We start from the raw sequence: 23644 nt of genomic DNA on the forward strand, positions 1-23644 counted from the left end.
CTCACGATGTTTCATGCTGGTATATAAGTCATGGAAGAGACAGGATCTATATTAAACACTGTACACAACTACAAATAGGACAATCATATCGTCGGTTACAGTAAGATATTATTACATTAGAAGATTATAACGGAGCATTTTCTACAGAATGTAAATCAGTTAAGTATCTTTTTATACAATATATAAAACAATTTAAATAACTTTAACAATTATGTTTTTAAGGAAAGTTATAAAAATTAATTGAATATTACAATTAGTTCCTGAATAGGAATAGATACACCTAATCCTTCGCGTAGTTGTACGCGTTACGTGTCTCTTCGCACGTACACGATTTTTGGCTTTTTTTTTAAATAGTAACGTTATATTTCATTGTATGTTAATACTTGTTTAATATGGTATCATTTATTTTTGGAATCGTCATAAATATTTTATACACTTGATACGATAATTATTTAAGAATTTATATTTGCATCCGTTCAGATATTTTCATGCATAGTTACACTTGCATGTTCACGAAATAGATTATTATATTTTATTAGAGTTGCTAATTTAATCGTATGTTATACATCAAAAACGCAATTACCTTAGAATGTATTAATTAGTTTAAAATTTAAATTGCTTTAAACTGATTAAATGTAAAACAGTGCTTAATTTTCATAGTATATTCGTGTTTTATTTCTTTGAAATTTTGATTACTAATTATCATTAGATTGCAGATATTTGTGCAGAATTTTACAAATACAACTAAAGAAGTAGAACTTAAATAGATATTTCTTTCATCTTTTAAATATTATAATAAATGCTTTAGGTAATGTGTATATTCCTACATGTTATATGCATACATTGAAATTTTCTGTAAACAAAGAAATATTCGTCTAGTCTACTAATTACGTATTTCCAAGTCATAAAACACATATTTATGCGTATTGCATTCGAGAAATTTCTGATGTAAACAAAAATTTGAGATTTATCAACAATTGTTTGCTTGCAGCTTATCGTGGCGCCATACATTTAATTTCAACGACATCTAGCATCTAGTAATTACTTTCTAAGCTCATCAGTGAAAAAAAGAAAAAAAAAGAAGGAAAATGACTACCGGATTGAAAACAACGGAGCTTCTAAGATTAGGACGTCGAGTTCGTCGACGCCTGAACGCCCGAAATGGTGAGTAACCGAGACACTCATATTATTTCCATCCAATTTAGATTGCAATATTATCAAACGATCCGCGATAACAATGCGAAACGTGAGTTCGCTTAATCAATCGCTAAATCCTTCCGCACGTGATATTGTTTGTATCATATGATCGTCACGTTCGCATGCAGTACGAATGCGACGTGGTTGAACTTAAACTGAAATATGAGCGAAAATAAACCGCTCAAAATAGTCGGAGAAATGTTTTCATCAGTTGTTTGATCATTCTGTAAAATGTTGAAACCTTATGATTAGGTGATTTTAACATTTTAGTATGATGTATATACAAGTTTAAATTTTATAGAAGATCAAATTATAAGTACTTTGGCTATTATCTATTTAATTAATTATGTTTGTTCTTATGTTTGTTCTAAAAAAATTAAACAATAGTTTGGAGGAAGGAAGAGAGAGAGAGAGAGAGAGATATTTAAATATATCTTGGAACTGTGAATGTTTTGTTAGCAGTTGTGAATTTTTCAAAAACGAAACTGATTAACTCCACATTTTATGAATTTCTTATTTAGATGTACGATTAATATTCAATTCTCAAAGAATAAACAACTTTTGTAAATTCATTTAGCATAAAGAAGTAACGTAAACAATTGATTGATTAATACAGTTTCGGAATGGCAAGTGTATCACGATTGACTTTTTCGAAAGATGAGGATGAATTTTAAAAATACATACATATATGAAATCAAGTTAAATTACGTAATGTACGTGCACGTAACGGCACTTGACTATAGTCCAGAAATGTGACTAGAAATCTAAAGAAAATATAATCATATTGCTTAAAGCAAAGAATGATTTAGCAAGTTATCCTTTTTGCTCAAAGATATTTTGTAACTTAAAAATTATAAATTTTATATAAAATTTTTAAACCTATTCGATCATTATTATCGTCATTTATTTTTTATTATTACTGATAAAATTACTAACATCGCTAGTTGAAATAATTCTGTAATTTAATATGCTATATGTGTCTAATGTGACAAATCTCGAATATCGAAGTTTATAAATTAATTTAAATGTCATTAGTTTAAATCATTTCAGTAGTTACTCAATAAATATAGGATGATATTGCTATACCTAATGTTAATATTCGATGTTTTGCATTACCTAATGTTAATATTCGATTCATAATTCCATCAGTTAACATATTTTGAGATTAATTTACTTTTTAATGTATAATGTATGCTGATGCAAAATGGAACATGACTTGTACCATTTTATTTACACTGAAATGCATCTCATTGAAAGTAATTTGTGTGGCATTTATGTAATACGTTGCTCGTTTATCAAAATGTAAGAGAGATTTATAGGAAACATTTAGCTGTCCTAAATCGCAATAGAAGGACAAATTATAGCATTTTGTAATTTTTCTGTGAAAGATGAATGGAAATATCCAACAATTTACCAGTGAAACCACATTTTAGAAGCATTTCAAGAAGTTTATTACCCACGTTACGTTCGTCGCATATGAGTAATGAACGTAAATGTATTGCGTACACAGGACCTTATCTCGTTCATGATTACATAGAAAAAAAACTACTGAAATCATCTATGTACTGAGAAAGATGGGGCGAGAAACGAGAATCAGAAGCGTACCGATTTGCTTGTAAATATCGCGATCGAACGGTATTAATCTTTGTATTGTGCAAATTAGAAACTCCGACTTCAGATGCGACACTTTTCAATTCGTAGTTTTAATTATTAGATATGGATCTATCGTAGTTTTCTTTGAATAAAAAAGGCAGCCTTTTTGATCAAACAAAAATTTCCATTTTGAACCTTAATATTCTAATTGATTTTGTAATATAAGCGTGTAAACGAAAATTATGAACGTAAATTGTAACGTATTTTCACAACATTGCGTTTTACTACTGAAAGATTTTGTTCTGTGCAGTGAGTGATCATCTTCTTGCCGACGGCGAGGAAAAGGAAAAAAAGATCGCATTGAATATCGACACAAAAATGTTGAAGATTGGATTCATAGGAGGCGGTAAGATGGCTCAGGCTTTGGCCAAAGGTTTCATTCGAGCTGGTAAGGAAACTATTTATATAAGTTGTTGTATATAGAATAATTTATATGTTACATAATAGTATCCAAATATTAAAATGACCTCAGATATAATCTAATATAATCATTTATGTAAATTTTAGGGTTGAGCAAAGGTGAAATGATGCTGGCCAGTTGTCTCCCCAATGACGTGGGCAGTATAGATGCGTTTAAGGTGAAAATAATAATTTTTTATCGTAGCAGTTTATTATCATTGCATTCTAAGATATATAGATAATGATGATAAAAGATAATTATCTGATTATTAGCTTTATCAGTTTGATGGAAAAAACATCAAATATTTTTTATTTGCTCGATAAATAGATAAAGGAAACGTAAATCTGTTTGCGAATTACCTACACGCAATAACGTAATAATCTTTTTTAGAGTATGTTGTTGTCAAGTTTATTAAAATTTTATCGACGATTAGCATTTAGAACTTGATTAGTAATTATGATTAGATGAAGTAAGATATTCAGTTGATGTTACCAGTTTCGATTACAATATTGGTGATATTACAATTTGCAGTTGAAAGATAGTCTATCTTAATATTCAGTAGCTTATTTATTAAGTTATGTTTGTTTGATAATGTATAAGTGAAGAAGTGTAAAATTTATGTCACAAAATTTTGAGCTCCAACGCTAATTGTCTATAGACGTCCGATTCATTGTTATCTCTCCATAATCATCGCGTGTAGGAAAATTTCCAATATTGTACTGTTTTATCTTTGCTTTGCGATAATGTTATAAATTATATTATGACCATACAGTTTAGTTTATCTCTAATCTTTCGCATTTATCGATGTGTTGGTATTAAATATCATCAGTTATTTAAAGCATTTTGATATGCATTCTACATTATTAATAGCTTAATTAATTTGCGATTCCAGGAAATTGGATCAAATACTGTATTTTCAAATGCACCTGTTGTTGATTATGGGGACGTTTTGATTTTATCAGTAAAACCACAAGTTGTTCCGATGGTCCTTCCGGATTTAAAAAATTACAGAAAACTTTTACTTTCTATTGCTATGGGTATTCCATTAGCGTCGTTAGAAAAGGTAAAGTTTAATCTTTCTCATTGCCAAACTTTTAATAATATTAATAAGTTGAATAAAAATCAATTTTTATTTTTTTCATTCTTTTAGTTTGATCTTGCTCATTTTATTATTTAAAAATTTTTAATTTGCAACTTTAATTTTAATGTTAGGCTGTGCCAAACGGAACACCGGTAATAAGAGTAATGCCCAATACACCAGCCATTGTAGGTTGCGGTGCTACGGTATACGCTCGTGGAAAACATGCCGGCGATAAAGAAGCCGAAATAGCAGAAAAATTATTTTCCTCTGTGGGTTTATGCGAAGAAGTACCTGAAAATTTAATTGATCCCGTTACAGCTTTAGCGGGTTCGGGACCTGCTTATGTATGTAACAAAAACTTGATATATTTCCAAACATTTATATTAATGTTTATAATAGAAGACGAATACAGAAATATATTTTTTATAAATGTAGGTATATATGATGATAGAAGCTTTGGCCGATGGAGGCGTAAAAATGGGTCTTATGAGACCAATCGCGTATAAGCTAGCTGCACAAACAGTTCTTGGTGCTGGTATTATGGTTCGAGATACCAAAATACATCCAGGACAACTTAAAGATGATGTAGCGTCACCAGCAGGTTTGGAAAAATCATGCATATGCTTAATATTATGTAATGTATTTTCTAATAGGCTTTGTGCATTTCTTATTTACTAATTATTTGTTTGTATTTTAATTAGGATCTACTATAACTGGAATACATTATTTAGAACAACATGGATTGAGATCAGCTGTAATTGGAGCAGTTGAAGCAGCAACGAAGAGATGTAAAGAAGTTAGTTCACTTTCAGAGAAAAATTAGATTGATTGAACGGTAAAGAAATAGATGTAGTTGATGAAGAAACTAAGAAACAAGGAAAGTATTCTAGTAATCCTTAATGTCATAGAAAAGAAAGTAAATCATAGTAATGACATTTTGCATCTAGTAAGTACATTTTCATTTGTGGTTTCATCATCATCGCGTTTTATAAGAAATATGTAACATAATTTTTAAAAAATACTTTGTATATTTTGTACATAATTCTTTTAAATTGGTAAATGTTAAAATTATTGTTGTATATTTAAAGCCAAGTGCTTGAAAGTAATAGATCTGTTATTTTTTCATAGTAGCATATTTTGTAATTGAAGTGTATAAAAATGTATATAAATATGTCTTGTATTTAATAACATTTTTACGCTTATCCTTTTAGCATAAATGAAATAAGAATGCAAACCTGCTTGAACGAAATTTCGTAGTGACATGTATTATGAATACTACAGAAAGTATGATACAAAATATAATTTTTGATATTATAATACAAATTATAACATTATATCATATTATATAATATTTTAAAAATAACATATTAAATATTATTGTAAATATTGAGATGCCAGAATAAACATAAAAATTTTAAACAGTTTTTAATATTCTTTAATATATTTATATAAGATATGTCATTCTTTGTACTAATAATATTAAAAGGGCACGGTACTAATCCTAAAATATAAAATATTTATGAATATTTAAAAATAATCTCAAAATTTGATTCTGTACGTATAAGTATAGAAATTAATTACTTATTCTAATTCTAATTTAGTGGTTAATAATATTTGGTAGTCAAACGTTCACTTTAAACTTCACTTGTTTAAAACCAAGATTAAATTCTGACTTAAACATTTCTCTATAATAGCTTTTTTAACTATGTCGCTTTCTGGAATACTATCTCTTTTACACTTTAGTACATAAAGTTTATGCATAGCAGCTATACTTAGCTTAGAATCTAGATACTTCTTTCCTGTATAATCCATCGTACCTGTTGATTTTTCTGTTCACATTTTTTTGTTTTTGATTTAAATTGTCCTCTTTGGTCTGGTTCCATAACTCCACTAGGCATCCGTTATATTATATAAGTATATTTCGACTCTGTTGTTGTTACTTCAACTTTGTTATTGTTATTAACTATAACTTCTGCTATAACTCCGAGCAGCTTCGTTTATTTTGTCAGCGCAACACATGCAGCATTTTCAAGAAGGTCCCATGGTTTTTGCTGGTACTATTTTCCCTGTGAATTACAGGCTTTTGATATGAATTTCATTTTTCTTTATGCTTAAAGCCTCTCTAGAATTGAGTTGGTTTACCTCCAACTCCAATATATTCTTTGCTTCTTAGTCTAGCATTTTTTTTATATTCATTTTCCATGGCTCAGGATGTTTTGTACGTTTTAAAGTTTTTCTTATATTCTTTTACAGTTCTCGATTGTTTCACCTCTTTAGACAGTACATACTGCTCTATATCTAATTCTGTTTGTCGTAATGAGTTGAATAATTCAACGTTTAGTGGTAGATCTAATAGGGTAACAGAAGTAGGAGTTCATAAAGTCATTGCATAAGAAAATGATATGCACAATAAATATTGCTATTTATTACTACTGAATGAGTTATTCATTGAAGGTATTGCATCATGTTGATAAACACGTATTGGAACTAAACCCATAATAGATGTATCCTTTCACTACTGAATATTTTTTTTCTTTATTTAATATTTCACATTCACAATTTGTCCAATTTGGACATTTGGTAGAATTTTTTGGCTGTTTGATTATCATGAGAGTGGCTACACCCAGCGGGGTACCATCTTCGTGTTTGTTAGGTTATATCCTTTATGAGATCTGTTGGGTGTTTCCTTTTTAGCCTTTTTTCTATGCTTGATGTGTTGATCGTTTCCGCTGCCAGCCGGTTCGGGTGCGTTACTATTCTTTCTCTGTACCTTCTTGCACATCTGCTAATCTCCTCCTTGACCGTTGGTATTCCCAGGTCTTTCCGAATGTCCTCGTTTCTAACGTACCATGGGGCGTTTACTATTGTTCTAAGAATTTTAGCTTGCATTGTCTCTATTTTGCTTATACGGCTCATTGCTGCTGTTCCCCATAGTGGTATTCCGTACGTCCAGATTGGTTTTATGATCGTTTTGTATATTTTTAATTCATTTTCTATACCTAGTTTGGATTTTCGACTTGTTAGCCAATGCATTTGTCTCCTTGCTGTCTGTATTTTGTCTATTATTGATTTGATATGCTGTTTTCATGTGAGTTGTGTATCTATGTGGAGTCCTAGGTATTTGATTTGCCTTGTTTGTATTATATACGTGCCGTTCAGAAAGATGTTTGGTGGTATCTCTTTCGCAGTGTGAATGTAATATGGCTGCATTTATTGGGGTTTGCTTTAATTTATTTAACTTGTAGCTACTTTTCTATTTTTGTGATATGTTCTTGTAGTAATGTGACTGCTGTTACAGGGTTAATGTGCTTGACTAGTACAACTGTGTCGTCCGCGAATGTCAGTAGTTTGCTATTGGTAGTTGTTGGTATGTTGGCCGTGTATAGTGTGTATAGTACTGGTCTTAAGACGCTTCCTTGCGGAACCCCTGCCTTGATGTCTTTGACTTCGGAGTATGTGTCCCTGATTTTTATTACGAAGGTTTTGCTGCTTAACTAAGATTTTATTAATTGGTATATTTGCTTCGGGAATTGTTTCCTGATTGTTTGTAGTAAGCTTTCGTGGTTTATTTTGTCAAATGCTTTCTCTATGTCCATAAAGAGGGCTGTACAGTATTGTTTGTTTTCTAGTGCTAGTATTATTTCGTTGACGAGCCTGTGCATTTGCTCTATAGTTGAGTGTTTGTTTCTGAATCCGAATTGGTGATCCGGTATTAATTTTTCCTTCTCTATTATTGGTTTTATGCGGTTGTATATTATTTTCTCTAGTGTTTTAAAAAACACAGGAAGTAGTGATATTGGTCTGTATGATGTAGTTTGATGTGGGTCTTTGCTTGGTTTAGGTAACATTATGATCTGTGCCAGTTTCCATAGTTTAGGAAAGTATTGAATTCTTAATATTGCATTGAATATTATTGTAGTTAGTCTTATCGCTTTTGGCAGAAGGTTTTTCAAGATTTTACCATTGATTAGGTCGATTCCTAGTGCTTTATTATTTTTTGTTTTTTCGATTATGTTTCTAATTTCTTGTGCTGTTGTTTTAGGTATGATGTAGTGTTTGTCAATTGATGTACTAGTGGTTAGCGTATCCTCGTCCGTATGGCATTTGGGGTTGCTGTTGTTGATATTATGTGGTGTAAATGTGTTGTAAAGGTGGTTGGCAAATTCTTCAGCTTGCTCTTCGTTACTTCTTGCCCATGTGTTGTCTGCTTTTCTGATTGCTGGGACTAGTTTTATTGGCTTTTTTTTGTGGCTTTCCATAGGGAGTAGTTGGAGTTCTCGTGTGCAGATAATGACTATGAACTTTGTGATCTCGTTGTTGTTGTGTTCTTTTATTTTGTTTTTTATTTCCTTTGCAAGTTTGTTTAGGTGTTTTTTGTTTTCTTTTGTTCTATATTTTTGCCATTTTGCTTTCGCTTTTCTTTTTTCTCTAATTTTTTCAAGTATGTCTGGTGGAATTATTTTTGTTTGTCTGTTGGTTGGTTCAGGCATAGTGGTTACCCATGCTGCTTCTTGGGTAGTTTCTGACAGTGCTGTTACTGCCTGTTCGATGTGTTCGGATGTTTTCACTGAGATGTTGCAGTTGGTTTAGCTCTCGATTATTTCTTTAAAAGTTTACCATATGGTGGTTTTGATGCATAGTGCCTCTGGATTGCTATAGAGTATTGATTTGTTTCTGTATGTAATTATTATGGGTGTATGATCGGAGCTAAGCTCGAGGTTGGGTGCTATATTTACTTAAGTTGCGTTTAGTGCCTTTGTAACTGTAAAATCAAGTAGGTCAGGTATTTTGCTCAAGTCTGTCGGCCAGTATGTCGGTCTTCCTGTGGATAATATATTGAGGTTATTGTTTCTAATGTAGCTTTCCAGGGTTCTACCTCGAGGTGTAGTGATTCTTGATCCCCATAGTGTGTGCTTTGAGTTGTAGTTTCCGCCCAGATCGGAGCTCCGTAGAGGAGCCTCGATCGCACCACGCCGGCGTACAGCCACTCCGACGTCGGGCCCGCCCAGCCGAGGCAGCAAAAAACGTCCTAAGGCGTTCGCCGTCGCCTCGACAGACGGTGTCAGGCGCTCGAAGTGAGCGCCGAAGGTCCAGTGGCTGTCGAGGGTCAGGCGCAGATATTTCATGCTGGTTCCGACCCCGATCTCAGCTCCCTCCAACCTCAAGCGATAACCCGCTGGAGGCGTCCCGTGATCGGCCTTGCGGCAAAACCACATTGCCTCGGACTTCTCAGGGGACACCTTCAGTCCCAATCCCTTGATCTCGGTGACCACGCAGGCCACCGCCAGCTCCGCCAGGCGAACGGTTCTACCCCATGCCGTACCCTAGACCAGCACCAACGTGTCGTCGGCGTAGAACGCCAGTGCCGAGTTCGGAGTCATCGGCGTTCGAAGCACCGCGTCGTACGCGATGTTCCACAACAACGGACCCAACACCGAACCCTGCGGGACCTCGCGGTGTACAGCCCTCCCAGTCACCCCTCCGCCCCGAACGGTGTACCACACCGGACTACACCCCGCAGGTACGCGGGTACCCGATGAAATTCGAGGGCCCGGCATATCCTGTCCCAAGGGATGCTGTTGAAGGCGTTGAGCACGTCCAGCGACACGGCCAACGCTACGTAACCTCGCTGCTGGGCCCCCTCGTCAAGGGAGCGGACACGGGCGACAGCGTCGGTTGTAGACCGCCCTCTCCGAAAGCCGAACTGGCCGTCGTACAGTACGGGAACACTCTGGGACAAATGCAACTTCAGGCCGGCAGCCACCACTCTTTCCAGCAGCTTGCCAGCCTCGTCTTAAAGGCATACCGGCCGGAAGGCGGAAGGCGAGTCCGGACAGCGCCCTGGCTTGGGCAGCAGGATCATCCGCCCCTCCTTCCACGAAGCGGGGAATTCACCCCGAGACAGGCATCCGTCGAACAGACGCCTTAGTTTTGGGGCCAAGACCCCGGCGACGTCCTTCCACAGGCGGGCCGGGTCTCCGTCGGGACCTGGAGCTTTCCGCGCTCCGATCCTCCCGACGGCCCCGGCCAGTTCTTCCTCGGTGACTCTCGATTCCGGGCTCCAACTTCCCGCGGTGACACGTGGTTCTTCTTCCCGCGGTTGAGGCTCCTGCTCCTCCTCTTCGGTAAAGCTGCCATCACCCTCGTTCGCTGCTCCCAGGAACAGGGTGCCGACGACCTCCTCCAGGAACCGAGGGTCCATGCTCTCCGTTAAGGGAGGCGCCCATGGACGGAGTTTGTTCAATACCATCTTATAAGGGCGCCCCCAGGGATCGGAGTCGAGGCTGGCCAGTAGCTTGTTCCAGGCCCGCCTCTTCGTCTCCTTGATGGCTCGTTGCAAGGGCCTCCGCGCATTGCGGTAGGCCTCGTACAGACGAGCCACTGTGGCCGCCTACGGTGGAATCTGGTATACCGGCGCCGATCGCAGATGCACGCCTCGCGGAAACAAGCGATCTCCTCGGACCACCAATACACCGCGCCGGCGAGGCACGGGGCTCCGGACCGCGGCATACACGAATCGCAGATCGCGTGCATGTCGCGCCTCAGCCGGGTCGTTCCCGCTTCCGCGTCCTCGTGGGTCGGGGATCCTTCCAACCAAGTGACGGCTATAGCGGTCGCCGCCATGAGGTCCTCGTCGCGGCGGGGTCACCGCCCACCGCAGGAATCTTCTTCTCCTTCCCGGTGGGCCGATGGTCCCGCGCACTCAACGTACCGTCACCCATCGCGCCGCCAACCGCCACCTCCATCAAGATGTAAACCGGACACACGGCGGGATGCGACAGGGTTTGCGCATGTGAGGTCCACTATGGACTCGCCCCGCCACGCCACGCATGTGCTTGACGACCCCCGGTTCATAAGCCGGAGGTCGAGTGCGGCCACCCAGTCCTGCACATCGCGCCCCCTTCCGTTGGTCCTGCGGGAGCCCCATACCGTTGAGTGAGCGTTGAAGTCCCCGAGGACCAGTGACGAGCAGGCGCCCAAACGTCTCGCTCCAGCCGCGAGTCTGTTCAGGAAGGAGGCGTATTCGGTCCGGTCTATGTTGGGCCACACGTAGACGGCCACCACAGCCAAGTCGCCCCATTTCACGGCCACGAAGCCCCATTCCCGCTCGATCACCGAGCAGGAGGGGCTTCCCGCGATCCCGGTCCAGAATATGGCGACCGAACCGATCAGATCCCCAGCGCCGCTGTCACGGAAATGCTGTACGGCTCGGCCAACGCTGCCAGGTCGATCCGCCGCTCCGCCAGACTCTGGAACATTAAGTTCTGAGCCCAGCGGGCGCGGTTAAGATTGCACTGCAGGAGCAGTTGTCCTCCTCCCCTTCTTCCGCTCACGTCGGGGAAGGCTCCGTCTCCATAGCCTTCTCCGGGCCGTTCCCCTCGTTGTCGGTGTGTCCGACTTCTCTGTCCTCTCTTCTGGCCTTCGTGGAGCCAGTTGACGGCGGCATCTTTCCTTCCTCGTCGCCGCGTCCCCGTCGTCGGTGACGGAGAGCTTGACTTCCCTCTTCATCACCGACATCGTATCCCTGTACGTGAAGCCCGAGCCGTCCCTCACGATGAGCGATACCATGGCACACCGTGGGGGTCGGGGAAGGCCCGGCACTTTCTCGCCGCGCAGATCTCGCCCACTAGCGTTACGTCTCTTTCCTGCCCAGATAGCTCCGGATCTATCGCCGCTGACCATTCCTCGCATGGATTCTCTTCCCGTGCGGAGGTGCACCGAAGGCCGAGCGGCCACCTCCGCGAAAGTCCCTGCCCTTGTTCCGCCACTGTCGGTCGCCGTCCTGGGCGCCAAGGCCCCTGTTCGCAACGTCGACGACGAAAAAGACGACGATACCCGTCCCTTGGTTCTTGTGTCCTCGGTCGGCGCATGGACCGTTGGAAGAGGTTGCGCCGTGGGCTTCCTGTTCTTTCGCCTCGCTTCTTCCTCCGCCTAAGACGGTAGTAAATCCTGCCTCGTCGGCCGACGACTCCACGGTCAACCGCGAGGTGTCTCTCGCCGACCGCAATTGTGCTTGTACGGTTCTTGTGGCGACGCCAGCGTCCGTAGCCGGGGGGATCGCTCCCCCTGACATTATTTCTCGCCGACACTCCTCCAACTTGCGGAGGAACAGTGGATCTCGAGGTCCTGGACCACCGAATCTATCCGTTTTCTTTGTTTGTTTCTTATTACTCCCCGATCCCTCGGGACAGCGGAAACGGCGCGACGCTGACCAGGGGTGTGGGGGAGGTGGGAGAGGGGGACCCATAATCGTTCCCGTTGGGGCCCCGGGAGCATTTTCTTTCGTCCCCCTCGTAGAGGTGATCGCCACCTCTTGTCTTTCACCGTCGTTGTTGTCGTCTTTGGCTGCCCTTTCCGTGCATTCCTTGGTCAGCCGTTCCACTGTCTCTTGGTGACAACTGACTTCTCTCTCCAGAAAGCGTACTCTCCTTCGCAGGTATGCGTCGTCCTCCTCTTCCTGATCGTGGGTCTGTTCCGCGTCCTTCACGGTTACTTGCTTGTCGACCGGTCCGATCCTCGTTTCGTCGCTCCGCGTGTCGTCGCCGCCGTCGGCAGCCTCGGTGTCGGTGTCGGTGTCGGTGTCGGTATCCGCCCCGCGCCTCGCGCCCCTCTTCTTCCTTTTATCGGGAGCCGGCAGTAGCGTGGAGTCCGGATCCTCCGCGGACGCATCCACCCGCCGTGTGCGGCGTCCCGCGCCACCGCCGCGACCGTTGGTGGCGGGGGCGGTGCTTTCCGCGGACCCGGTAATCCCGCGGTACGACCGCTTGCCGAGCGTGCCCGCGGCGGTCGAATAGGAAAAGCACGACGACATTTCGTCGTCGGATTTCACCCCCCCCCCTCCGCCACCGCGTCGCCGCCGCATTCCGCCCCATGAAAATCCCAGGCCAACGGTCATAACGTTGGGCTCCTCCGACCATCTCCGAGACCTCCAGTTCGCGTGTCCCCTTCGCCAGATGCATGAGGGTGTCCGAGGGCCTGGCGGCCCACCCCCAGACGGCCACGGTTGCTCGATGACGACGCAGCGGGGCCCGCTTTGCAACCCGCGGCTGCTCCGGTACTGGGGTATCCCTCCCCTGCACCGTAAACGATTCTTTGATTCGTTTTTCTATCCATTGTAATTCTGAGAAATCGCCTAGATTGTCAACAAGGGTTTTCATCCTGGTGCCATTCACTCTTTCGCACCCTGCCCCGGTCAAGGCTGGTGTAGGGTACCGGGGAGCCCCACAAGAAGGTGAGGTGAGTGGTCTTGGCAGATACGGGCCCACCAACTTCTCCGAGGTTCTCCGCACCGGATCGGCAAACTGGCGGGGGCCAAAGGCGCCGACCAGTCACCATCCGGCTATAGGAAAATATCAGATTCATCAGGGTTTCCCAGGGCGTGGTCCTACGCCCTGAGAACCCATAGCGGACTCGTGCTCCCCAGGGCGTGGTCTAACGCCCTGAGAACCCGTAGCCGCCTCGTGCTCCCCACGCAGCTCGTCCTACTATCGAGCCAACCCGATCCAGCAATCAACAAAGAGTTGGGCGGCAGCTCCAATTAATTCTACCTTTGCAGAAATTTTGATCGGCACCCTCTCAACGGGGGGAGGATGTTACGTCGGGCGACACTCTACCTAGACCAGGCCACATACTACGGGAAAGTTAGTTTTCTCACGTATGATGTTTCCCACTAGCAAATCTCTCTCCGGGGCGGTTAGCACCCTTCCTCACCAACCAACCTAGAAAATGAACCAATTGACAGCGAAGTCTTTCCCTCACTCTCCCAATGAAATCTTGCCCTTAACAAATTAGCTCTTTCTTGCAGATCCATCCACGACTAGCTTTCCTCCGATACAGCATCATCACTTTACCTCACTTATTCTTCATCGTTAGAATAGTCAACATGTCATTAACGAGTTTCTCTCCTTAAAACAATCACTTACTTAACTTGTACATACGCATCAGCGTAATTATCTTCTTTACAAAGTTGTTGGAATAAACATTAATTTATACCTGTTAATTCAGTATATATAATTTTGTTCGTTCAATTAGGATAATTAATATACAAATATTAGTTACAAAGGATCTTTTCAAATGCAAACAGGATATTGCGTAGTGTAGAAATTTGATAATCATTTATCAGTTGATGAACAATAATTGTTAGTCGCATTTCAGTTTCTCACGATGTTTCATGCTGGTATATAAGTCACGGAAGAGACAGGATCTATATTAAACACTGTACACAACTACAAACAGGACAATCATATCGCCGGTTACAGTAAGATATCATTACATTAGAAGATTATAACGGAGCATTTTCTACAGAATGTAAGTCAGTTAAGTATCTTTTTATATAATATATCAAACAATTTAAATAACTCTAACAATTATGTTTTTAAGAAATGTTATAAAAATTAATTGAATATTACAATTAGTTCCTAGTTCCTAGTTCTAATTAGTTCCTAGTAGTTGTACGCGTTACGTGTCTCTTCGCACGTACACGATTTTTGGCTTTTTTTTTAGATAGTAACGTTATATTTCATTGTATTTTAATGCTTGTTTAATATGGTATCATTTATTTTTGGAATCGTCATAAATATTTTATACACTTGATACGATAATTATTTAAGAATTTATATTTGCATCCGTTCAGATATTTTCATGCATAATTACACTTGCATGTTCACGAAATAGATTATTATATTTTATTAGAGTTGCTAATTTAATCGTATGTTATGCATCAAAAAAGCAATTACCTTAGAATGTATTAATTAGCTTAAAATTTAAATTGCTTTAAACTGATTAAATGTAAAAAAAATGCTTAATTTTCATAGTATATTCGTGTTTTATTTCTTTGAAATTTTGATTACTAATTATCATTAGATTGCAGATATTTGTGCAGAATTTTACAAATACAACTAAAGAAGTAGAACTTAAATATATATTTCTTTCATCTTTTAAATATTATAATAAATGCTTTAGGTAATGTATATATTCCTACATGTTATATGCATATATTGAAATTTTCTGTAAACAAAGAAATATTCGCCTAGTCTACTAATTACGTACTTCCAAGTCATAAAACACATATTTATGCGTATTGCATTCGAGAAATTTCTGATGTAAACAAAAATTTGAGGTTTACCAACAATTATGTTTGCTTGCAGCTTATCGTGGCGCCATTCATTTAATTTCAACGACATCTAGCATCTAGTAATTACTTTCTAAGCTCATCAGTGAAAAAAAGAAGAGAAAAGAAGGGCAATGACTACCGGATATAAAACAACGGAGCATCTAAGATTAGGACGAGTTCGACAACGCCTGAACGCCCGAAAAGGTGAGTAACAGAGTCACTCATTTTCATTTACATCATTTAATTAATTATGTTCGTTCCAAGCAAAAAAATTAAACAATAGTTTGGAGGATGAGAATGAATTTTAAAAATACAATATATGAAATCAAGTTAAATTACGTAATGTGCGTGCACGTAACGGCACTTCACTATAGTTCAGAAATTTGACCAGAAATCTAAAGAAAGTATAATCACATTGCTTAAAGTAAAGAATGATTTAGCAAGTTATCCTTTTTGCTCAAAGATATTTTGTAACTTAAAAATTATAAATTTTGTATTAAATTTCTTTAAACTTATTCGATCATTATTATCGTCATTTATGATTATTATTACTGATAAAATTACTAACATAGCTAGTTGAAATAATTATGTAATTAATATGCTATATGTATCCTAATGTGACAAATCTCGAATATCGAAGTTTATAAATTAATTTAAATGTCGTTCCTTAAGCAGTTACTCAACAAATATAGGATGATATTGCTATATCATTTTGCATTACCTAATGTTAATATTCGATTCATAATTCCATCAGTTAACATATTTTGAGATTAATTTACTTTTTAATGTATCAATTAATGTACTTTCAATAAGTCGCTGGTGCAAAATGAAACATGACTTGTACCATTTTATTTACACTGAAATGCATCTCATTGAAAGTAATTTGTGTGGCATTTATGTAATACGTTGCTCGTTTATCAAAATGTAAGAGAGATTTATAGGAAACATTTAGCTGTCCTAAATCGCAATAGAAGGACAAATTATAGCATTTTGTAATTTTTCTGTGAAAGATGAATGGAAATATCCAACAATTTACCAGTGAAACCACATTTTAGAAGCATTTCAAGAAGTTTATTACCCACGTTGCGTTCGTCGCATATGAGTAATGAACGTAAATGTATTGCGTACACAGGACCTTATCTCGTTCATAATTACATAGAAAGAAACTACTGAAATCATCTATGTACTGAGAAAGATGGGGCGAGAAACGAGAATCAGAAGCGTACCGATTTGCTTGTAAATATCGCGATCGAACGGTATTAATCTTTGTATTGTGCAAATTAGAAACTCCGACTTCAGATGCGACACTTTTCAATTCGTAGTTTTAATTATTAGATATGGATCTATCGTAGTTTTCTTTGAATAAAAAAGGCAGCCTTTTTGATCAAACAAAAATTTCCATTTTGAACCTTAATATTCTAATTGATTTTTTAATATAAGCGTGTAAACGAAAATTATGAACGTAAATTGTAACGTGTTTTCACAACATTGCGTTTTACTACTGAAAGATTTTTTTCTGTGCAGTGAGTGATCATCTTCTTGCCGACGGGAAACGGAGAAAAGATCGCATTGAATATCGACACAAAAATGTTGAAGATTGGATTCATAGGAGGCGGTAAGATGGCTCAGGCTTTGGCCAAAGGTTTCATTCGAGGTGGTAAGGAAACTATTTATATAAGTTGTTGTATATAGAATAATTTATATGTTACATAATAGTATCCAAATATTAAAATGACCTCAGATATAATCTAATATAATCATTTGTGTAAATTTTAGGGTTGAGCAAAGGTGAAATGATGCTGGCCAGTTGTCTCCCGAATGACGTGGGCAGTATAGATGCATTTAAGGTGAAAATAATAATTTTTTATCGCAGCAGTTTACTATTATTGCATTCCAAGATATATATAAATAATGATTCGATTTCGTTATTGTTTCAGTTATTGATTCAGTTTCGATTACAATATTAATTGTAGGAAAATTTCCAATATTTTACTGTTTTATCTTTGCTTTGCGATAATGTTATAAATTATATTATGACCATACAGTTTAGTTTATCTCTAATCTTTCGCATTTATCGATGCGTTGGTATTAAATATCATTAGTTATTTAAAGCATTTTGATTTGCATTCTACATTATTAATAGCTTAATTAATTTGCGATTCCAGGAAATTGGATCAAATACTGTATTTACAAATGCACCTGTTGTTGATTATGGGGACGTTTTGATTTTAGCAGTAAAACCACAAGTTGTTCCGATGGTCCTCCCGGATTTAAAAAATTACAGAAAACTTTTACTTTCTATTGCTATGGGTATTCCATTAGCGTCGTTAGAAAAGGTAAAGTTTAATCTTTCTCATTGCCAAACTTTTAATAATATTAATAAGTTGAATAAAAATCAATTTTTATTTTTTTCATTCTTTTAGTTTGATCTTGCTCATTTTATTATTTAAAAATTTTTAATTTGCAACTTTAATTTTAATGCTAGGCTGTGCCAAACGGAACACCGGTAATCAGAGTAATGCCCAATACACCAGCCATTGTAGGTTGCGGTGCTACGGTATACGCTCGTGGAAAACATGCCGGCGATAAAGAAGCCAAAATAGCAGAAAAATTATTTTCCTCTGTGGGTGTATGCGAAGAAGTACCTGAAAATTTAATTGATCCCGTTACAGCTTTAGCGGGTTCGGGACCTGCTTATGTATGTAACAAAATCTTAATATATTTCCAAACATTTATATTAATGTTTATAATAGAAGACGAATACAGAAATATATTTTTTATAAATGTAGGTATATATGATGATAGAAGCTTTGGCCGATGGAGGCGTAAAAATGGGTCTTATGAGACCAACCGCGTATATGCTAGCTGCACAAACAGTTCTTGGTGCTGGTACTATGGTTCGAGATACCAAAATACATCCAGGACAACTTAAAGATGATGTAGCGTCACCAGCAGGTTTGGAGAAATCATGCATATGTTTAATATTATATAATGTATACATTTCTTATTTACTAATTATTTGTTTGCATTTTAATTAGGATCTACTATAACTGCAATACATTATTTAGAACAACATGGATTGAGATCAGCTGTAATTGGAGCAGTTGAAGCAGCAACGAAGAGATGTAAAGAAGTTAGTTCACTTTCAGAGAAAAATTAGATTGATTGAACGGTAAAGAAATAGATGTAGTTGATGAAGAAACTAAGAAACAAGGAAAGTATTCTAGTAATCCTTAATGTCATAGAAAAGAAAGTAAATCATAGTAATGACGTTTTGCATCTAGTAAGTACATTTTCATTTGTACTTTTATCGTCATCGCGTTTTATAAGAAATATGTAACGTAATTTTTGAAAAATACTTTGTATATATTGTACATAATTCTTTTAAATTGGTAAATGTTAAAATTATTGTTGTATATTTAAAGCCAAGCGCTTGAAAGTAATAGATCTGTTATTTTTTCATAGTAGCATATTTTGTAATTGAAGTGTATAAAGTGTATATAAATATGTCTTGTATTTAATAACATTTTTACGCTTATCCTTTTAGCATAAATGAAATAAGAATGCAAACGTTTTCTGCTTGAATGAAAGTTCGTAGTGACATGTGTTATGAATACTACAGAAAGTATGGTACAAAATATAATTTTTGATATTATAATACAAATTATAACATTATATCATATTATATAATATTTTAAAAATAACATATTAAATATTATTGTAAATATTGAGATGCCAGAATAAACATAAAAATTTTAAACAGTTTTTAATATTCTTTAATATATTTATATAAGATATGTCATTCTTTGTACTAATAATATTAAAAGGGCACGGTACTAATCCTAAAATATAAAATATTTATGAATATTTAAAAATAATCTCAAAATTTGATTCTGTACGTATAAGTATAGAAATTAATTACTTATTCTAATTCTAATTTAGTGGTTAATAATATTTGGTAGTCAAACGTTCACTTTAAACTTCACTTGTTTAAAACCAAGATTAAATTCTGACTTAAACATTTCTCTATAATAGCTTTTTTAACTATGTCGCTTTCTGGAATACTATCTCTTTTACACTTTAGTACATAAAGTTTATGCATAGCAGCTATACTTAGCTTAGAATCTAGATACTTCTTTCCTGTATAATCCATCGTACCTGTTGATTTTTCTGTTCACATTTTTTTGTTTTTGATTTAAATTGTCCTCTTTGGTCTGGTTCCATAACTCCACTAGGCATCCGTTATATTATATAAGTATATTTCGACTCTGTTGTTGTTACTTCAACTTTGTTATTGTTATTAACTATAACTTCTGCTATAACTCCGAGCAGCTTCGTTTATTTTGTCAGCGCAACACATGCAGCATTTTCAAGAAGGTCCCATGGTTTTTGCTGGTACTATTTTCCCTGTGAATTACAGGCTTTTGATATGAATTTCATTTTTCTTTATGCTTAAAGCCTCTCTAGAATTGAGTTGGTTTACCTCCAACTCCAATATATTCTTTGCTTCTTAGTCTAGCATTTTTTTTATATTCATTTTCCATGGCTCAGGATGTTTTGTACGTTTTAAAGTTTTTCTTATATTCTTTTACAGTTCTCGATTGTTTCACCTCTTTAGACAGTACATACTGCTCTATATCTAATTCTGTTTGTCGTAATGAGTTGAATAATTCAACGTTTAGTGGTAGATCTAATAGGGTAACAGAAGTAGGAGTTCATAAAGTCATTGCATAAGAAAATGATATGCACAATAAATATTGCTATTTATTACTACTGAATGAGTTATTCATTGAAGGTATTGCATCATGTTGATAAACACGTATTGGAACTAAACCCATAATAGATGTATCCTTTCACCACTGAATGTTTGTAGATGTATTATCTAAAAAATTTTCTAGACCTGCAATAATAAAAATCTTGTATAAAGTAAACTAAAATTAATTTATATGATGATGCAAAGTTTATTTGTTCATTGCTTACCTATGTTGGTTTGATATTTGTTATAAGATAACAGATGGGATAATGGTAGACCTTGAGTTATGTATACATTTTGTTCATTGAACCAAGGTTTCACTTTTTTTCTTCTTATTTGTCCATTTTGAGTATTTATTATCATTACATTTTGTTCCATTTTATTATCTTCCTAATTACATATGATATTTGTACATTCATCTAATTATTTCCACTAACAATACATGAATTTTTAACAATTCATTTCATGTTTTTATACCTCATTTTATCATGTCTTACGCAGAGATAAGAAAGTGGAGAACATCATAGATATAGCTTGTTATATATACTTTCTATCTCATATTCATGTAATACTTTCTAGGTTATGTTTCATTCCCTTCTTTTAAAGTTACTTGATAGAATAATATTGATAATAAGGATAAGTAATACATGATATCCACCATACTAGATCAAAATAGAAAATGATTTAAATCTAATCATAAAAATTCTGTTATTTATATTAAATTAAATTGGAACAAAAATTTTAAAAATTAAAGTAAAATGCCATTTATAATAGTAAGCGTAAAATATGATTAATAACAAAAATTTATTGTATCACAGTAACAGAATTTGATTTTGAATAGAAGCTGATTTTTGAAGTTATTTAAGGAAAAAGATCAGGAAAAGATGTAAACATAATCCAAATATTTAAAAAAATTTTTTAATTTTAATGTCATGATTTGACTAAAGATGGCGATATATCGCGCCAAAATGCTTTTCAGCCATTATTTAACAGTTTGAATTCGGTCATCGAATCTGATCACAAGCTTCTGCGTCTTCTTCATACATATATCTTAAAAAATGGTACGTAAGATATAAATATTCTGTCGAAAAACGTTTCAGAACACGAAACTTTGCAGTTTGTTAACAGATCTTCGTTAAAACTTTATACATATCTGCATTAACCTATATCTTCTCCGAAGCTAATAAAGTATCAGTTCATACAAAGTTTTGCGTTTTTTCAATCATATTTGTAAGTTCTGTATGTATATAATATAATAATAGACGAATTAATGATAAATATTACTGTAATTTAATATTTTAAAGCATAAAATTTAATTGTTAATAATGTTAGTATATAATTTGTATTTTTAAATTTCGCTGATTTCTATTTTTAATACTTAATAATGTAATTAATTTTTAATAATAGCATTCAACCTTCAATAACGTATCAAAATTTAATAGAACGAAGAATATTTAAAATATTCCGTGGTTAATTTCTTTTAGCGCGATAATTGAAAAATATATTCAAATCCAAAATTCTCGTAGGGGTCGTATAGATGGCAGCACGCGACGCAATTAGAGGCACGTTTGACAGTCGTGAAAATTTGTTCGGAAACGTTCGACAAATGGCGTTCGGTATTAAAAGTGTGATGTGTGGTGCGTGTAAACAAAAGTACATTGAAGTTCTGCGAAATGTTTGGCAAACCTGACGCCAGCCTGCGATAAATGTTAACTTCGTCAAACGATTCTGTGGACGTTGGTGTCGAGGAGTATTTTGGTTACCATCCGGTCGACAAGGCATTCCAACGTGCATTGTCGGTGAGTGTCTTTTAGGTTACCCATTGATTTGCGAACAATGATTTAATTTATATTAATCGTCTACACATTTCATATAGCTTCTCGTGATCGTAAAACTATTTCGTTCTCTCTATTTTCTGTCAGGAATTGCTTCATAATCTAGAAATCGCGACACATTCTTTTGTCAGCCATTTACTTTTTAATTATCATCTAACTTTATTGACACATGTAGCACTCTTGAACCTTGAGAGAGAACGAAGTGTATAAACGTTTCATTTTCTTTGTCTCTTTGTCATCTTCCCTGACATCATCGATATTTATCTTTTCTTTTGATAACTTTGTTTATCTGTGATCTAGATTTACTTATACACAATCACTTCCTTCTTTAAAGACTTACAAAGTTGAAAAACATTTAGCGTGGTATTTGTTTTTATAATCATATATTCCATATTATAATAATTATGTTCTATAGAATTATGTGTATTGTATTTAATATTCTTTTTTTTGCTTGTTACAATTAATTCCAAAGTACGAAAAGTTCTTTTATTTTTTTCTAATTTCATATATCGGTAAAAATGTAGCAATTAGTATTATACGAGTATGTTGTATACATTCATTCATATATATATATATTATGATCAAATAACCTTGAATGCTCTATAGCGAGTTGTTTATGTTAAAACACATCATTTTTGTAAATCCTTCGATAGCTCAGTTGGTAGAGCGGTGGACTGTAGTTGGTTGGTTCTCGGAGACATCCATAGGTCGCTGGTTCGAATCCGGCTCGAAGGAAAAATTTTTTTAATTCTTAAAATCGCGATTCTCATTTTCGTCCGTATTTTTGTTATTTTTATATTATAAAAAGTAACATAAAATTTATTTAATGATATAATGTGAAGAGACAGAAAAATAATCAATTCATATTTCTGCGGTATTAAATGAAGCTTTTCTATTCTTCGGATACGCTGTTAGTATTTGTTAATTGATGCAGTGTAACTATTATAATTGTTTTATTTTGTATGCCAAATACTTGCTGCCCTCTGCAAGCGCAGTTGCATATCACAGATCATGTCTTTGGCGGTAATGCAGTTTATACTTTTTCAGTACGGTAACGTGGCGCATTAGTTAGCAAATTATACAATAAAAATCTTCAATCTTTCCATATAATATACAATATCTCATAGAAAATGCATATTGGATATTCAACCAACTTCTGGGACTTTCAAGACTTATCGAAAATTTAAAGACTTAGAACTTGTATAAATTCAATATTCAACATTGATTGAGACTTTCAAAGGATTTAACTGCTGAATAATATTCGAGCCGATCGATCTTTTACACTATCGAGAAGCTACGAATTATTTCGAAATTTAGATTCAAACGATCAATCGCTATGAGAGCCGAATTAAAGTTTTTGAGATCAGAGACTATTGATTCAGCGAAGGCTGTTTTCATAGAAAAATGGGGGATAGGAGAAGACCATTAAAATGAAATAAGTTAATGTAAATATGAAATAAAATTTCTTTCGTAATGAGTTATATTTAATGTTTTTTTAATATGCATTCTTAAAATACAGTTTAAAATAAAATGTATTTTTCTTAAAGTAGTATGGGCTCTGGGACGACTAAGTTAGAGGCTTTTAGTAATCTCCGCGACTGCTATTAAATAT

The 23644-nt window shown here is 36.6% G+C and overlaps 3 protein-coding genes, 2 long non-coding RNA genes and 1 other non-coding gene across 13 annotated transcripts in view; 4 read left to right on the forward strand and 2 right to left on the reverse strand.

Annotated features, from left to right (window-relative positions):
* Positions 1-8: 8 nt before the first annotated feature.
* On the forward strand, positions 9-5755 carry LOC126871377 (pyrroline-5-carboxylate reductase 3-like). The gene is made up of 8 exons (XM_050630123.1): positions 9-158; positions 992-1164; positions 3101-3238; positions 3358-3428; positions 4143-4313; positions 4463-4675; positions 4767-4932; positions 5033-5755. Exons 2-8 carry the CDS (start codon positions 1089-1091, stop codon positions 5152-5154), a joined length of 957 nt encoding a protein of 318 aa, XP_050486080.1. The 5' UTR covers positions 9-158; positions 992-1088; the 3' UTR covers positions 5155-5755.
* LOC126871406 (uncharacterized) lies at positions 3142-17323 on the reverse strand. Its single transcript, XR_007691639.1, has 2 exons — positions 17181-17323; positions 3142-3317 (listed from the first exon to the last, which is right to left on the reverse strand). It is a non-coding gene; the product is annotated as an uncharacterized LOC126871406 (long non-coding RNA).
* Positions 15499-19209, forward strand: LOC126871379 (pyrroline-5-carboxylate reductase 3-like). The gene is given in 8 exon segments (XM_050630125.1): positions 15499-15648; positions 16969-16996; positions 16998-17101; positions 17221-17291; positions 17610-17780; positions 17930-18142; positions 18234-18399; positions 18483-19209. Coding segments are annotated over 8 exon segments (948 nt in total). The 5' UTR covers positions 15499-15575; the 3' UTR covers positions 18605-19209.
* Positions 18564-21619, reverse strand: LOC126871397 (uncharacterized). 4 transcript variants are annotated; one of them, XR_007691628.1, is made up of 3 exons: positions 20425-21109; positions 20216-20344; positions 18564-20134 (listed from the first exon to the last, which is right to left on the reverse strand). It is a non-coding gene; the product is annotated as an uncharacterized LOC126871397 (long non-coding RNA). The 4 variants fall into 4 exon arrangements; XR_007691627.1 differs by having other exon boundaries at positions 18564-20344; positions 20425-20587; positions 20675-21108; XR_007691626.1 differs by having other exon boundaries at positions 18564-19851; positions 19928-20344; positions 20425-21096.
* Positions 21620-21793: 174 nt separating this feature from the next.
* The window catches only part of LOC126871347 (prolyl 4-hydroxylase subunit alpha-1), a 378752-nt gene continuing 376901 nt past the window's right edge, over positions 21794-23644 (forward strand). For 3 of the 5 annotated variants that reach the window (XM_050630037.1, XM_050630038.1, XM_050630036.1), the window contains exon 1: positions 21794-21996. The gene's annotated coding sequence lies outside the window, so the exon portion shown is untranslated. The remainder of the gene's footprint in view (positions 21997-23644) is intronic. The other 2 variants (XM_050630044.1, XM_050630048.1) reach the window with 2 other exon arrangements.
* On the forward strand, positions 22676-22767 carry Trnay-gua (transfer RNA tyrosine (anticodon GUA)). The gene is given in 2 exon segments: positions 22676-22712; positions 22732-22767. It is a non-coding gene; the product is annotated as a tRNA-Tyr (tRNA).

The sequence above is a fragment of the Bombus huntii genome, chromosome 11 (assembly GCF_024542735.1).
Source record: "Bombus huntii isolate Logan2020A chromosome 11, iyBomHunt1.1, whole genome shotgun sequence".
Classification (NCBI taxonomy): Eukaryota; Metazoa; Arthropoda; class Insecta; order Hymenoptera; family Apidae; genus Bombus; species Bombus huntii.

Excerpts from the sequence above, each read along its gene's own strand:
- LOC126871377 (XM_050630123.1), top strand. The coding sequence starts at position 1,089 with ATGACTACCGGATTGAAAACAACGGAGCTTCTAAGATTAGGACGTCGA. Across the intron at positions 3,239-3,357 it reads CAAAGGTTTCATTCGAGCTG|GGTTGAGCAAAGGTGAAATG; the intron begins GTAAGGAAACTA and ends TGTAAATTTTAG. Across the intron at positions 4,676-4,766 it reads CGGGTTCGGGACCTGCTTAT|GTATATATGATGATAGAAGC; the intron begins GTATGTAACAAA and ends TTATAAATGTAG.